General features: G+C 35.9%; 1 protein-coding gene across 4 annotated transcripts in view; it reads right to left on the bottom strand.

Moving 5' to 3' along the window:
- OPA1 (OPA1 mitochondrial dynamin like GTPase) overlaps positions 1-14849 on the bottom strand; it is a 101022-nt gene that overhangs the window by 34010 nt on the left and 52163 nt on the right. For all 4 annotated transcript variants that reach the window (XM_017873455.1, XM_017873457.1, XM_017873456.1 and 1 more), the window contains 6 exons: positions 14582-14658; positions 8024-8189; positions 5889-6041; positions 4118-4226; positions 3556-3635; positions 147-287 (listed from right to left, as the gene is read on the bottom strand). In XM_017873455.1, the coding sequence (XP_017728944.1) occupies positions 147-287; positions 3556-3635; positions 4118-4226; positions 5889-6041; positions 8024-8189; positions 14582-14658 (726 nt within the window). The remainder of the gene's footprint in view (positions 1-146; positions 288-3555; positions 3636-4117; positions 4227-5888; positions 6042-8023; positions 8190-14581; positions 14659-14849) is intronic.

The raw sequence follows: 14849 nt of genomic DNA, 5'->3' as shown, positions 1-14849 counted from the left end.
CAAAATGACTAAGCTTTTATTGTCAGCGAATGTACACATGACAAAAGTCAAATTAAGCACTTAAATATCTAACACTTATAGTAACATTTACTGCAAGAAACAAATATTAAGGAAGCAGATTCCTGCTTTTCAGCAGTATTTATTACCAAGCTTGGATCTACTTCTACTCCTCGGGATTCAAGGTTCTTCCGGACTGTGGTTATTTCATCACTTGCAAGATAAGCTGGGTGCTCCTCATTACATTTCAACATCTTCTCCAATTCATTCTTGGTTTCATTGTGAACACACTTTAAAATGTTTAAAAAAGGACTGTGTTTAGATGGTTCATAATTTGGCACTTGAAAAACAGTCTCAATTTTAATAAATGTATTACTATTGCATAAAAGATATCACAAGCTTAATCACAACAAACAAGAAAGAAACACAAGAAAGAACACAGCACCCTGGCTTATGAATATGGTAAATGGCCTATGAATGCAGAACAATTTGCCTTATGAGCGGGCGAAAAAACCCAGGGATTAGCCATACTTGTTATGTGTTTACTTTTGCTGAAATGTTTTTGCTGTGGAAGTTATAGCACCAGGAATCTTACTATGTATTTTCTTTCTTTCTTGACCGTAGGGTATAATTTGAATCTAGGAAAAAGCACCCTGAATGCATGGGAAGAGTTGATGTTCTAAAATGCCTCATATCTAAGAACTACACTTAAGAACGAGATCACTGTAAGGATTTAACCTGTTGACATGTCTCTTTTCCAATAAATATAAAATGCATAGTTTGATTTTTAAAAAGCCTTTTCATAAAAAATGGTACTTCAGACTGCTTCTGTGAGGTATCTATCCTTCTTAAATTCACTTCCAGTCTCTTTTCTGTTAATTTCATAATCTCTTTACCAAAGGAGGAAAACGTACATACACTAGTTATGTTTGATAACAAGATTCTTATACTGTGTTAAATTAATCTTGTCATTTTTCAAACCTCCACTCAAAATTGTATGATAGAAGAAACTAGCTTTAAATTCAATCATTACCCTAAATAAATTACTAGAATAGAAAATCTACCACAGCTATGAAACCGAGTGGTTTTATTTTTGCCCCAAACTCTATCACAGCTATGAAATCTGAGTAGTTAGACAAGATTAACATATACATGCAAACAATTAGCTTGTAAACGGAACTACTAATACTCTCTGAAAACTAACACGTTAGAAAAAAGAGCATTTGATAAAGAGAAAGTTCACTGTTTGCTTAAACATGTACTATTCAGTCTGAGATGGAAAGGAAATCGCTGGTAATGGTGTTCTCAAGCTCATCCTGCCTCGTGTTTTACTTCCTCCTTTCCATCCATCACCACTTGACTGTCACTACACTTGGCCCTCAGAAGAGAGAACTACTCTTGGATCTATCCTGACCAAAATGTCCATTAGTTTGGCTCAAACAAGGTGAGAATGTTTCAAAGGGATGAATTTTCCTAGAAAACGAACAAAAAAGAAACACAAAAACACAAAACACTTTTCAGAGAATGGATTTCTCATCTTTAAGTTTCTTTTCCTGCCAAATCCTGTCATTCAGCTACGTAAACTCACAGTGTGAGACCTAGGGATATTCTCAACCTCTTCTAGAATCTCTGTCTCTCCCTGTGACCTCCAGGTGTGAGGCTGAAAACACTTGTTTTCAACTGGGAGTGGGAGGGAGAAAGGACAGAGAAGGAGAGCTGGACTCAGTGAGTCTGACATGAGGCTAGCTTTTGAAGGAGAAAACAAAATAATATATATAAACAACCTTCCTAGGTGATTGAGATGCCCCTCCCTTCTATATTCCAAATTATGGCCTCTGTTCTACAGTCAGCCTGGGTCTCACACATGCTGCCCTGAAATCCTGTGGGGGAGAAGGCTCTTCTCTAAAGGGTTTCTTTCCAGATTCCTCTTCTAGGTTTACAGTCCCTTTGCACTGACTTTAAAGTGAATTCCTTTGTTTCTCTTGAAGGGATTCCCCTGTGGGTTTAAGTTCCTGACAAAAAATAACTTACTAGCAGGAATCATTTCTTTCAGAGAGTGTCTGGCCAAAGCACATTAACCACCAGTCAGTTGCTGAGGAGTGCCATCAATTATTCTAGAGACTTTAGGCCTAATATCACTAAGTCTTGAAGGCCAGACACCATTTTTCTTTTGCAGTTTATCTCCCTTACAGCAGCTCTTTCTAATCAATGCATCTTCCTCTATCAAAGTCAGAAACCTTGGATGGATCCCTAGAAATTCTTTTCTGACAGATCTCCTTCTCTCAGCCCATCTGTAGAGCAGAGATAACCAATGCACCCTGAACACATGCATGACCCAATCACTAACTGTCCACTTCTTCAGCTTCACTTCAGTTTCTTAATGGCTCATTTTTCACAAAAGTCATTACCAAAATAATAATAATAAAACACAAAGAAAAAGAAGACTGTCTCTTCATTATTTTGAGGAAGTTGAGACTCACGTCTGATACAGAACTTATGAAACAAGAAATGTGGGAAACTAGGAAAAAATAGGATATAGATTATACAATTAACTGTGTTTAAAATGAAAATGAAAATGAAAATATAAAATAAAGAAATAGGGACACCTCATTTGGTCAATTTTATTCTCTCTTTCTCCTCTATTTTCCATTCCTTGATCTCCTTTCTCTAAATGAATTCAAGGAACAAAGCAAACAAGAAAAGAAAATGGATTGGATGCTAAATCTTTTTCATCTTCATTATTTCATTAATTTATGTAGTTAGATTCTATGTTCTATTTAGATTCTTTCATTTAAGGAATGAACAAGGAATGAGACAGTGATATAAGACTGAATACCAGATAGGAAAGGAAGCTATAAGAATCAGAAAGGAATGAAAAGGGGTGGAGGTGAGAGGTAGGGACTTTAATGATAGATATAGATAAGATAATAAAATAAGGCAAGAAAAATTGTATCTTCCCCCCCCCAAGCATATTCACTGTACGTCCTCTGAAAACCTTATCATTTTTTTCTATTCACAAGTTTTTTTCCCTGCAGCTTCGACCTCCCAGGCTTAAGCAATCCTTCCCACCTCAGCCTCACTAGTAGCTGGGATAACAGTTATGTGTCATCACATCTGGCTAATTTTTTTTGACTTTTAATAAAGAAGAGGTCTTGCTATGTTGCCCAGGCTGGTCTCGAACTCCTGAACTCAAGCGATTCCTCTAACTTGGCCTCCCAAAGGGTTGTGATTACAGGAATGAGCCACTGTGCCTGGCCTGTTCATAACTTTAATCTTCCTTTTTACCTCAAACAGGGAATTGAAATGAACAAAGTAATCAACCACAAAAGGGGCATGTTTCATCTCTTGTCTTTTAACAACATGGCTACTTCACTTAAAAAAAACTTTCTTATGTAGTTTATTCTTTATTCTAAAGATTCATTATATTTTAGAAAGGATGATATAAAACATTTAAAATTCCTGAGACTGGTCTAGAGCCACACAAAGGTTATATTTTAATGCCTGAATGAAAATGAACACAATTATATCATCATAAGACTAGAGATGCGCTTATTTCACCTGTTCTTGGGTCCGATTTTTCCAGTATAACCACCTCTTTTTCCAGTCTGGACCCACCATGTTTTCAATTGCATTTTCAGCTAGAAAAAAAAAAAAATTAACTTATCAACAATTTTATCACTTACCTGTACACAAATTATAACTAATAATAGTCTTGCTTTCTTAACTATTTCAAAGTGCTATATCAATATGAAGGCAGTTGAAATAAAGGAAAAAGCCCACATGACTGATATGGCACATGTGTAAGAGTTTAATTATACACGAGTTTATGATACATAAAAGTATAATTGCTTATAAAATTCCTATAAGTACAATAGCAAACACACTAAAATATTCTGCATTATAGCTTTATAGAATATAAGTACATCTAAGCATCATGTGTCCATTTGTTTTAGTAGCTACAAAGCACTTGACTAAAAAAATTTCCACAAATAATATTCAACTATAGTACTAACGACAAAGACTTTTAAATGTTAAATATATTTTTACAAATGTTCACTAAAGTTGGATAACTCCTTCACCACTGTGAACTCAGAACTCAATAAGCTGCGCCTCTACTTACTATCCTTGAGACGAGCCTGCAGAGCCTCTTCCATAAAATAAATAGCTGCATCCCACTGCTGTTTATCAGATATGGATCGGTCTTCCAAAGCATTGTGTTGAATAACCCTCTGAAAATAACAAGAAAAGAAAATGCTAACTTCTTTTACATCTCATCACTTTAGTAGTTTTATTCAAATTGACAGCTTAGTAAATATGGAAAAATAACCATGTATATTAAACCAGCATAAGAATATATCCTTCCCACAAAAATGCATAAACTCCTTTTACTTGCCTGCTTATTTGTTAGCTTGCTACCTAAAAAATATAGACTGGAGATTCTCTCCTGGCCCAAATTAAATAAGCTAACCATATGAGGTGCACGGGTAATATTACACATTTACATTGTACAAAATATTACAAATGTAACTACATGAAATGCAACATCTAGAAACCTAAAATTCAGGGCTTAATAATTCAGATCATGTTCAACTCTCCTTTTTGCCATATGACCTATATGTTAGCCTTTTCAAAAATGAGGAGAAAAAAATTAATAACCATTATTCCCAGTGTTAACAGCAATGAAAAAAGTAATAAGGTAGATACTTAAAAGGTCTATAAAACCATAAAAGTTATTTATTACAGTTGAAAATTGGCTTCCAAATTTTATAACTTTTGGATGAATAAAAATGAAACTGTTTTCTCAGTAAGCCAGTCTTAATAAGGCATTTAACAAGAATAAATATGGTTTTCTTTGTTTTTTTGAGATGCGAGTTTCACTCTTGTTGCCCAGGTTGGAGTGCAATGGCATGATCTTGGCTCACTGCAACCTCCCCTTCCAGGGTTCAAGCAATTCTCCTACCTCAGCCTCCCAAGTAGCTGGGACTACAGGCATGTACCACTATGCCCGGCTAATTTTATATTTTTAGTAGAGACAGGGTTTCACCATGTCGGTCAGGCTGGTCTTGAACTCCCCACCTCAGGTGATCCACCCGCCTCGGCCTCCCAAAGTGCTGGGATTACAGGCGTGACCCACCACGCCCAGCCATAAAGACAAACATTTCTTTAAAACAAAATTATAATTACAACCAGCTAATCACAACCAGCTCTGCATTTTCCCAGAAAATCGCTCAATCCTGTAATTCAACAACACCTCTAGTAACTCTCTGAGCAGAGCAGGCACTTAACAGATTTGATTTTGGTAGTGAGAGCATTCCACATAACAAAAGATTTATCATGTGGTGTCAGGAACCAGGCTTTGCCATTAGAGAAGGGCTTGAATCCCAGCTCTGTCAATGACAATAATAGGACTAGTTAAGAATTAAATCAAATAATGCTTACAGAGCTCCTGGCACATAATGAGCTTTAATACATGGTAGCTGGTGGTATGATTTTAGGCGTCTAACATTTTATAAGTCTAACATTTTATAAGTTCACTGAAAACCAATGCATTTAGTTCCTTTCATTACCACAGAGGGTAAAATTAGAATCAGTTATCTACAGACAGGCCCATAAAATGGCGAATAGATGACATTTGTAGAAGTTTATCAGAGTCGTTTACTGCAAAGTTTTACTTTTTTCTGAAATGATAGCCAAGAAAGAAATAGCAACAGGTGATTTTAGAAGGGCAGGGAAATATTAAAGGGCAGACTACAGATCATAAATCTGTTTCTTTACTTCATTATTTTCATTCAGAATGTAATTTAGTCATATAAAAGTCTCCTATGAAAAGAACCAATTTGAGAAGTTATATAAAAGTATGAGGCTGATACCCCAGTAAACAAACAACATACCAAGCTGTCCTCCGCAAAGTCATTCCACTTGTGTCGTTTAATACTTTCTTCCTTAACGGCCTCTTTAAGTTTATCAAATATGTCATCATGCTCTTTCCCTTTGGGTTCTGTCATGAAGCGGGAAAATTCTTCTTGTAGGGTCTCCCAAGCAACCTAGAATTATTTGAAAGAAAAAAGGTGTATTATTACTACATACTTTAATGTTTAACATGAAAAATTACACATGAGCTCAAGCCAGATGTGATAAATAAATCAGCTTCTCAGAAAATATATGTGAAACTACATTAAAAGGCCAGTGATGTAGAGGGTCTCACACGGGTTGCTGGCGACAGATACGGCTTCCTGATATGCTTTGCTAGACATGCACAGTGGTTCACATTTTTAAAATTGCTTGCCAATATTTAAAAATTGAGAGATTTCATTTAAAAGTCTGCGCTGACAGCTTCTCTTGAACTGACTGAGAAGGGTATACCCATATTCCTACATGACACCACCTGCTGTAGCTGAACAGGGCTGTCTCTTCAAGATAAGGTATGTATTCTAAGCCTGCCACCTAAGTTAGTTCACTTATTTATTTCAACCTCTAAGACATGAGTTTGCCTGCTTCTTTCACATTGCAAAAAGTTTAAAATGTCTTAATGATTCAGTCATCTTCATATCTTTGTCTTTAAGCAAAGATATGAAGCAATGCGCCAACACTTTCAAACACAGCTGAAGAGTATTCAGCTTTGTATTATAGCTAACTCCTAATGATCTGAAAAGTGAAAGGAAGAGCACAGTGTCAAAAATAATGAAGAACAAAATCAATGAAGAACAAAATCTACTTACAACTAAGTGGGCTTTTTAATGCTGACTTTTAGCCCTCTCTCATTTTAAACATAAAGAAAAGTCCAAAATACGGAGTGAGTGGTGGGGCGAGTATTAAGATCCATGTTTCCTGACCTTCTCACCAGATCTACATTCTTTCCATGACACCTAATGCTGAGGGACAGAAAGCAGCAGTGGAAAGAAAAATTGATGCTTTTATAACCACTTCCACTGCTTGAACCTTAGGATGGGAAAATATCCTATCACAGGACATGGCCCAGAAAAAATGTTAGTGCCAGTAATGAGAACTAGTGAAGGGGGAGCAGCCACTCTCTAATTTCTTCAGGGGTAAATGTGTCAAGAACTGCCAGGGCTCAGCAATGTGCAACTTAGGCAGGGAGGCTGCTAGAGTTCTTAGAAACGGGCTTGAAGAAATTGAGAACAGAGGTAAGGGAGTCAAGACTGGAGCAAGATAGGAAAGGGGTGAAATCACATCTGAATAATGAGAAACTGACACTGCCTTTAAGACAGGTATGAAAAACAAAATTACTTTTAACATTGACTTCAATTTTGTGAGCAACCTCACACAGAAGCACAGGACACAGACTCTTAGCTTCAACAATCACTGTGTACGCGGTGATGTACATGACGGATCAATTCAGATGATGATGATCATAACAACAGCAGGTCCATTTCCTGAGCAGTTATCATGGGTTGGGCATTGTCTAAGTATTTTACATACAATTACTTATTTAATCCTTATAACAACCCTGTGAGGTAGGCAATATTACTGTCACCATTTTATTGATGAAAAAACACATAGGAAAGTTAAGCAACTAGGCAAAGGACCATACAGCTATTAAGTGACAAAGCCAAGAGACATGGTAGCAGAAACAGATTCTTTAAGGTAGGTTTTCTTTTTTTTTTTTTTAAATAATTCCTAGTTTAATCTTCCGTCAGGATCCTAACTAAGAAAATGATAATTTAAGTAGAACTGAGCTCAGATGAAATGTTCAAAATATTTCACATTCAAGCAAATATTCAAGCAAATATTTCACTCAAGCAAAATTTGCTTGTTAAATACAGTCTTTGGAAGAAGTACCAATACCCTCAGGCCAACACCATAACAATAAGTAAATTTTTATAACTGTAGTAACTGGTAGCAACATCAAGGTTAGTCCCAACACAGAGATGAGGAGTAAAGAATAAATGAGATATAAGGACCCAAACGAAAGAAAGAGGCTGTGATGGGAATAAAGTCTAAAATTCACAGCTCCTACTCCCTTCAGATAATGCTTCTTACCCATTTAATTAAATTATATCCTAACCTCTACTGCTTTATTAGGAAGTTGCTTATCAGTCCACTGTTTAAGCTTGATATCCACTGTGGTATTAAAAGTTCCTGAATTCATGGTCTGTGCAGCTGGAAGGTAGATGTTTTCAATCACATGAGTTGATACTCTTTCCCACAAAGACTGCTGAAGGATTTCCTCCCTGAAATAAAAAAGTATCAAAAACACCAAATCTAAATATAATATTGTTTTTAAAAACAGCTTGACTGAAGTACCATTAACTTACAATAAACTGTACATATCTAAAGTTTTGAGAAGTTTTCACATGTGTAAATCACAGCAGTCAAGATAATGAACGCATCCACCATCCTCAAAAGCTGTAACCACTGTAACTGCTTTCTGTCACTGTGATTAGTTTGTATTTTCCAGAAATTTATATAAATGCAATCATGTGGCATATACTCTTTTTTTGCCTTTCTTTTTCCACTCAGCATAATTATTTTGAGGTTCATCATGCTGTTGTATGTATTAATATTTCACATTTTTTTTTTGAGACAGGGTCTTGCTTAGTTGCCCAGGCTAGAGTGCAGTGGCACAATCAGGGCTCACTGCAGCCTCAACCTTCTGGGCTCAAGCCATCCTCCCACCTTATCCTCCCAAGTAGCTGGTACTACAGGAGGACGCCATTATGCCAGGCTAATTTTTAAAAATTTTGTAGAGATGAGGGTCTCACTATGTTGCTGATGCTGGTCTTCAACTCCTGGGCTCAAGCAATCCTCTTGCCTTGGCCTCCCAAAGTGTTGAGATTATAAGTATGAGTCACTGCATCTAGCAAATTTCACTTCTTTTTATTTCTGGGTAGTATTATGTTGCATGAATGTGTTTATCCATTCTTGTGCAGATAGACACTTAGGCTGTTTCCAGCTTTTGGCTACTACAAACAAAGCTGCTAGGAGAATTCTAGTACAAGTCCTTCTTACGCACACATGCTTTCATTCCTCTTAGGTCAATACCTAAGAGTGGAATGTTTGGATCATATGGTAATTACATGTTTAATGTTTTTTTCCAAAATGTTTGCCACATTTTACATTTCCATTAGCAGAGAATGAGAGTTCTAGGTCCTCTCCACCCTTGCCATCACTTGGTATAGTCTGTCATTTACAATTTTAGCTATTTTCGTAAGTTTATAGTGGTCCTTGTGGTTTTACGTTGTATTTCTCTAATGACTAATAATTTTGAGCATCTTTTCATGCACACTTACCTGCCTAGTATTAACACATACTTCATGTGTTTATGGGAGAGTCCGAGACTGAAAACTTCTTGGTATAAATATGACAACTTATCAGATCACAGCAGAGAGATGTTATAGAATGCTGTTAGACAAAATCTTTCAGTAATTCATGATTAAGGTAACAATGTAAAAGATGCATAATCATGTTGAAAATGCTGCCATGAAAGACATCTTAAAAGAACACGGGTGACTAATAAAAAAAGACAACTATTTTAATTTGAACTCTCAAGAAAATATTTATTTGGGTAATAAACTTATACCATAATAGAATACTACAATATATACAAAAAAAACCAACAAAACTCTACTTATCAGAGGATCCTTCTTAAGAGTAACCTCAACCCTTTAGGATATAGACACAAATCTCAGGGTAGCAGAAATATCCTGCTGTCCAAAAGCCCAGCTGAGAGGCGAGTCAACATCTTCTACCCTCCAAGACTATTTACTAAACATTTTGTGTAAAATTAAGTCTACTGAATCAATGAATGCAGATCCTGGTTTCCTATTGCTAACTTTCAGGTCACTTTTCAGTTACAACCAGTAAAGAAAACAGAGTCTGAGGAGGATATACAACTGGGGCCCAAAAGAACAAAGACAATTTAGTCACTGAATTAATGACAGAGAGTGGGAGAGTGTAAGGAGCAAGACGAAGAAAAGCAGCCTCTCAGGGCCTCCCCTTCAGATACCACTTTAAACACAATCTCAAGAAGATAACTGAAAGTTGAACTGAAGACCAGGATCTAGCCTCTGACCTCCAGGGCTTTTGTCTCATCCTGCTTCAGAAGAGACACAGTCTGTTATTTTTCCCTGGAGTCTCTGGGCCAGGAATCCATATCCCTGACACCCTTTTTAAAATCATGACTACCAAATCCCAAGAAGCTAAAGGCAACTTTCTCAAGGGAGGTCGCTGCTTTGACATCCACAGAGGCAGCTGTTATCAATTCTCCTTGCCCAGCCTCTCCTGCCTTTCATCGCCAAGCGGCTTTCCTCTGTCCCAGACTCCCACTGCTCCCCTCCATCACAACAATTTCTGTTGTGCTCCCAATACCCGGTTCCATGACAAACCATTTTACACTCTCATTCTCTTTTCCTATTCTTTTTACCTCCAAACTTTTCCTTAAGGAAAGTGACTGTCCTCTGTCCTCAAATTCTGCTGAGAGGAAGCTATTCAGTAGTTGAATGGCTTTCAGAGTTAGAAAGTAGAAGCTAAGTCCTCTCACCCCAGTTTCTCTTCTGAACCATCAGTTCTCAATGTTCATATAAAAACCCTTATACTGTGAAGCTACTCCAACTAGTTATGTCATCTGCTACCTTATTGCTTGCTGCTATCATCTAACAATTTTCCCAGCCTATATTCTATGTTTTTTGTTTTGTTTTGTTTTCAGACAGGGTCTCACTCTGTCATCCAGGCTGCAGTGCAGTGGCGAATCTCGGCTCACTGCAACTTCCACTTCCTGGGTTCAAGCGATTCTCCTGTTTCAGCCACCCAAGTAGATGGGATTACAAGCGTGCACCACCCATCTAATTTTTGTATTTTATTAGAGACAGGGTTTTCACCATGTTGTGCAGGTTGGTCTTGAACTCCTGAGCTCAAGTGATCTGCCCGTGGGGCCTCCCAAAGTGCTGGGACTACAGGCATGAGCCACCATGCCTGGACTATATTATGTGTTATTATAGGTGACTTCTGTATTCCAGGTTTTGCCATCAACCAGGGATAACTTCTACTAATATACAAAATATAATTAACAAAATATGATACATAATATTATAATAATATAATATAATAACATNCAACTTCCACTTCCTGGGTTCAAGCGATTCTCCTGTTTCAGCCACCCAAGTAGATGGGATTACAAGCGTGCACCACCCATCTAATTTTTGTATTTTTATTAGAGACAGGGTTTTCACCATGTTGTGCAGGTTGGTCTTGAACTCCTGAGCTCAAGTGATCTGCCCGTGGGGGCCTCCCAAAGTGCTGGGACTACAGGCATGAGCCACCATGCCTGGACTATATTATGTGTTATTATAGGTGACTTCTGTATTCCAGGTTTTGCCATCAACCAGGGATAACTTCTACTAATATACAAAATATAATTAACAAAATATGATACATAATATTATAATAATATAATATAATAACATATTTAACAAAAAAGGTAAGAGTTTTATTGCCTTCTTTATCTACAGAAACTTTACCTACATTCCACTTTAATTAAAGAAATACTTTTTTAAATGGATTTTTTTTTATTTTAAAGTAGAGGACTATTATATTCCATATAATAATTTCAACCAAAACAGAAAATTTAAGAAGCATCCCATAGTTCCTCTTTAGAAGATCACCACTATTTATGGCTTTATTATTTAAAAAATTATGTCTATGTAACTGTTTGTGTGGGTGTATTCACACAAATGGTTCGTAATTATACACAGTGTTCTATAAATCCTTTTTTTAAATATAAAAGTATATTGTATTTAGTTTTCCATGTCAACATCCTATACTTTTCAAAGGCCACTTCTATCCATAGAGCAGCAATCTGCTCTATATAAACCAAATACTATATAATTCCAAATGGGAAACATAAATTGTTTTCCATTTCTTCACATTTATTAAAGAAACCAAGGTGAAAGGTTTTATGTGTTCATCTTTGTCAAATATATCATTATTTGCATATATTTCCAGCAATGTAATTACTGAACATAAACATGCTCTTTATTTAATAGACTCTTCATTATCTACACAATCACTAAATTCTGTAAATTCTGTCTTTTACGTAACCTCTCAAGTATCTCACAGTGTCTCTTCTCTACCTGTATTACCACTCACTATCCAAGTTTAAGCCACGATCACCTCTTGCTAAATTATTGCAACAGCCAACTGCCTCCTTGCTTGTAGTCTTCTCCACCCGTATTCCATTTTGCCTACTACAAAGACCTTTCTAAAATGCAAACCTGACCTAATCCTCTTCAGTGACCACCCTTCCCCAACTGCTTACGGAATACATACTAAGCTTCTGAATATGGCTAATAAACTTAATATTTTGCTTACATCAACTGTTTTATCTCCTGCCTCTTACCCCCATTTATGTTAAAGCCACAGTACACAGCTACTTGTGTCACCTTTCTTGTTCTCATCTCCTGGCCCTTACCATATTCCTGCCTGTGCCTTAACACTTATTCATGTTTTAAATCTCAAATTATGATGTTATTGCAAATCTTTGATTTCTGAAGTCCGAGAATTTCTAAAAAGGTACCATACTAGCATTTTTTGAAAAAATGTATTTCTGTGAAGCCAGCCAGCTATCCTTCTAGAAAAGATATAGCTACATTGATGGTCACATGATGTTAATGATGTATCAGTATCTCCTGCTGAATGTCAGTGATTCATTCTTGAAAACCAGGCACAGCGTAAAAATGCTGAGAGCCTATTTCCAACTACAACGTATTATATGTCAAATCTATACCCCTAATAACCTTCCTAAAACTTAACCAAAGGACAGTGGAATGTCTACAAATAAATAACAAACTGTCATGTAGGACATAAGATGCTTTTAACACTGTTTCCAGATAACCAAATATAGATCAGTCTTATGACTTAAATAATTGTAGGCATTTTAGGCATTGTCCTAAAATATCACATACGCATTATTCAGCAAAAACATACCAACAGAAACTTCAAGACAACATCAACTATGTCACAGTAATAAAATATTTGGAAAATATTTGGGGTGTAATGCACTTGAATTCAATGTGGTATGAACAGCTAAGGCTCGGACCTGCTATTCTGATTTATATTTGTGTTAGCATAACATTTTTTCAGCCTCTACAGGCTGAAAAAACAGAGAATCATATATGATTCATCAGCTTACGAAAATAAATCTCTAGCAGCCAGATGTCCTAGTTCTGACCCTTGCCTTTTCAATGGGCAATCTGGTGGTATGCATTCATTGTCCCTTGGCAATTCTCTTCAGTTATCTTTGTATTAAATAAATTACCTTTATTTTCAAGGCTCATTTTAGTGAAGAAATACTTTGAGTTCAGGGTTGCTCTGTCCAAACAAAACTAACCTTTCCATTTGATGATACCAAAAATTAATTTATAGAAGGACCACATTTTCTCCCCATAAACAGCATTATTAGTTGTTACAGTTTACCTATCACTTTTATATACATTAAACACCCTCATACAATCTAGCAAGGCAACTAGTATTATATTCAATCTGTAAACCTATGTATCTCTTTGTAACTTCAAAGCTGACTGACACAAAGCCATGGAACTGGGCTAAGATACAAATAAACGTAAGTTGTGTCATAATATTTGATTAATCAACAAGAACATATAAAATCAGATCTCTTTTTTTGGATAAGGAATGGAGATTAAAAACCAGCAAATGTGGACTACTTGAAGACAGAAGAGGTTTCACCACTGAGGAAGAAAGGGCACTGAGATGAGGAAACTAGTGATGCTGAATTCAAATGTACAGACTAGATACCACTATCAAGGCTCACTTTTGATAACCTTTAACTGAGTGAATAGACTAGGTACAGAAAGTATTTATAATGAATGGCAGTGAGGATAGTTGTGCTTCAAGAGTAAATTCTTTAAAATACCAGTCTTCATCAGAATGATAATTTCTGCCTGAGGAATTTGTTAATTAACATGTGACTACAAAAATGTCAAGGCTATTTATACATACCTTGTTTTACTATGTCTCATTCCACTGAATTTAGGAATAGCCAAACTTACATAAAACATAAACTGAAGGTAACAGTTTGTCTTAGAAAAGATTAACATAAAAAATTTTCAAAAGGGTGCATTTACTTGCTATTTTTAAAAATTTCAAGTATTAATAGCATTAAGTTCAAAATGTGATTTGTATATAACATATTAACCACATGGTACAGAAAGCACTAACTGTTCTTATTCAGAATGGAGAAGCTGAAAATATATACTGATCTCCCTTTATAAACCAATTTTGACAGGTTGATATTTACCTGAAGTACAATTTGACGAAACTTTTGCCTAAATGATTTTACAGAAATTACGATTATGTATTTATTAAGTATAAGATAAAGAAAAGGCAAAGAGAATCAAGATTTAAAAAGAACATGAAGAAAACCATCTTTCAGAAATTCAACTGGTTAGACTACAATAGTAGTTAGATATTGCCAAAAAAAATACTATTATGTTTTTGCCTATGAGCCAAGGCAACAATAAATCACTGCTTTATCAATCTAAGTTTTAGTATTTCATTATAACCCATATAGCAAAGTTTTTCAGAAAAGAGATTAATATCAAATACTTACCAATGTTTTGGTGTAACCTGGCTCAGACTGATAACTTCATCAAGGATTTCATTTTTAGCTTTTTCAAATAGTTCATTCTAGGCAATATAAATACAAGTAAGTAAGATTTCCATAAGACAGTAAATTTACCCTGTCATGATTTTCAGAGATAACCAAAAGGAGGTTTTTGACAGGCTACAAGGCTGAATTTGGGTTTAAATACACATGACTAGCAAAAATGCATTTCTAGTGTCTTTTTTTTAGGAATGCCATTATCCAGATAAGGACA

The sequence above is a fragment of the Rhinopithecus bieti genome, unplaced genomic scaffold, assembly GCF_001698545.2.
Source record: "Rhinopithecus bieti isolate Rb0 unplaced genomic scaffold, ASM169854v2 scaffold_5626, whole genome shotgun sequence".
Lineage (NCBI taxonomy): Eukaryota > Metazoa > Chordata > Mammalia > Primates > Cercopithecidae > Rhinopithecus > Rhinopithecus bieti.
Note: the sequence above shows the minus strand (reverse complement) of the source record. Positions and strands in the feature narration are given on the sequence as shown.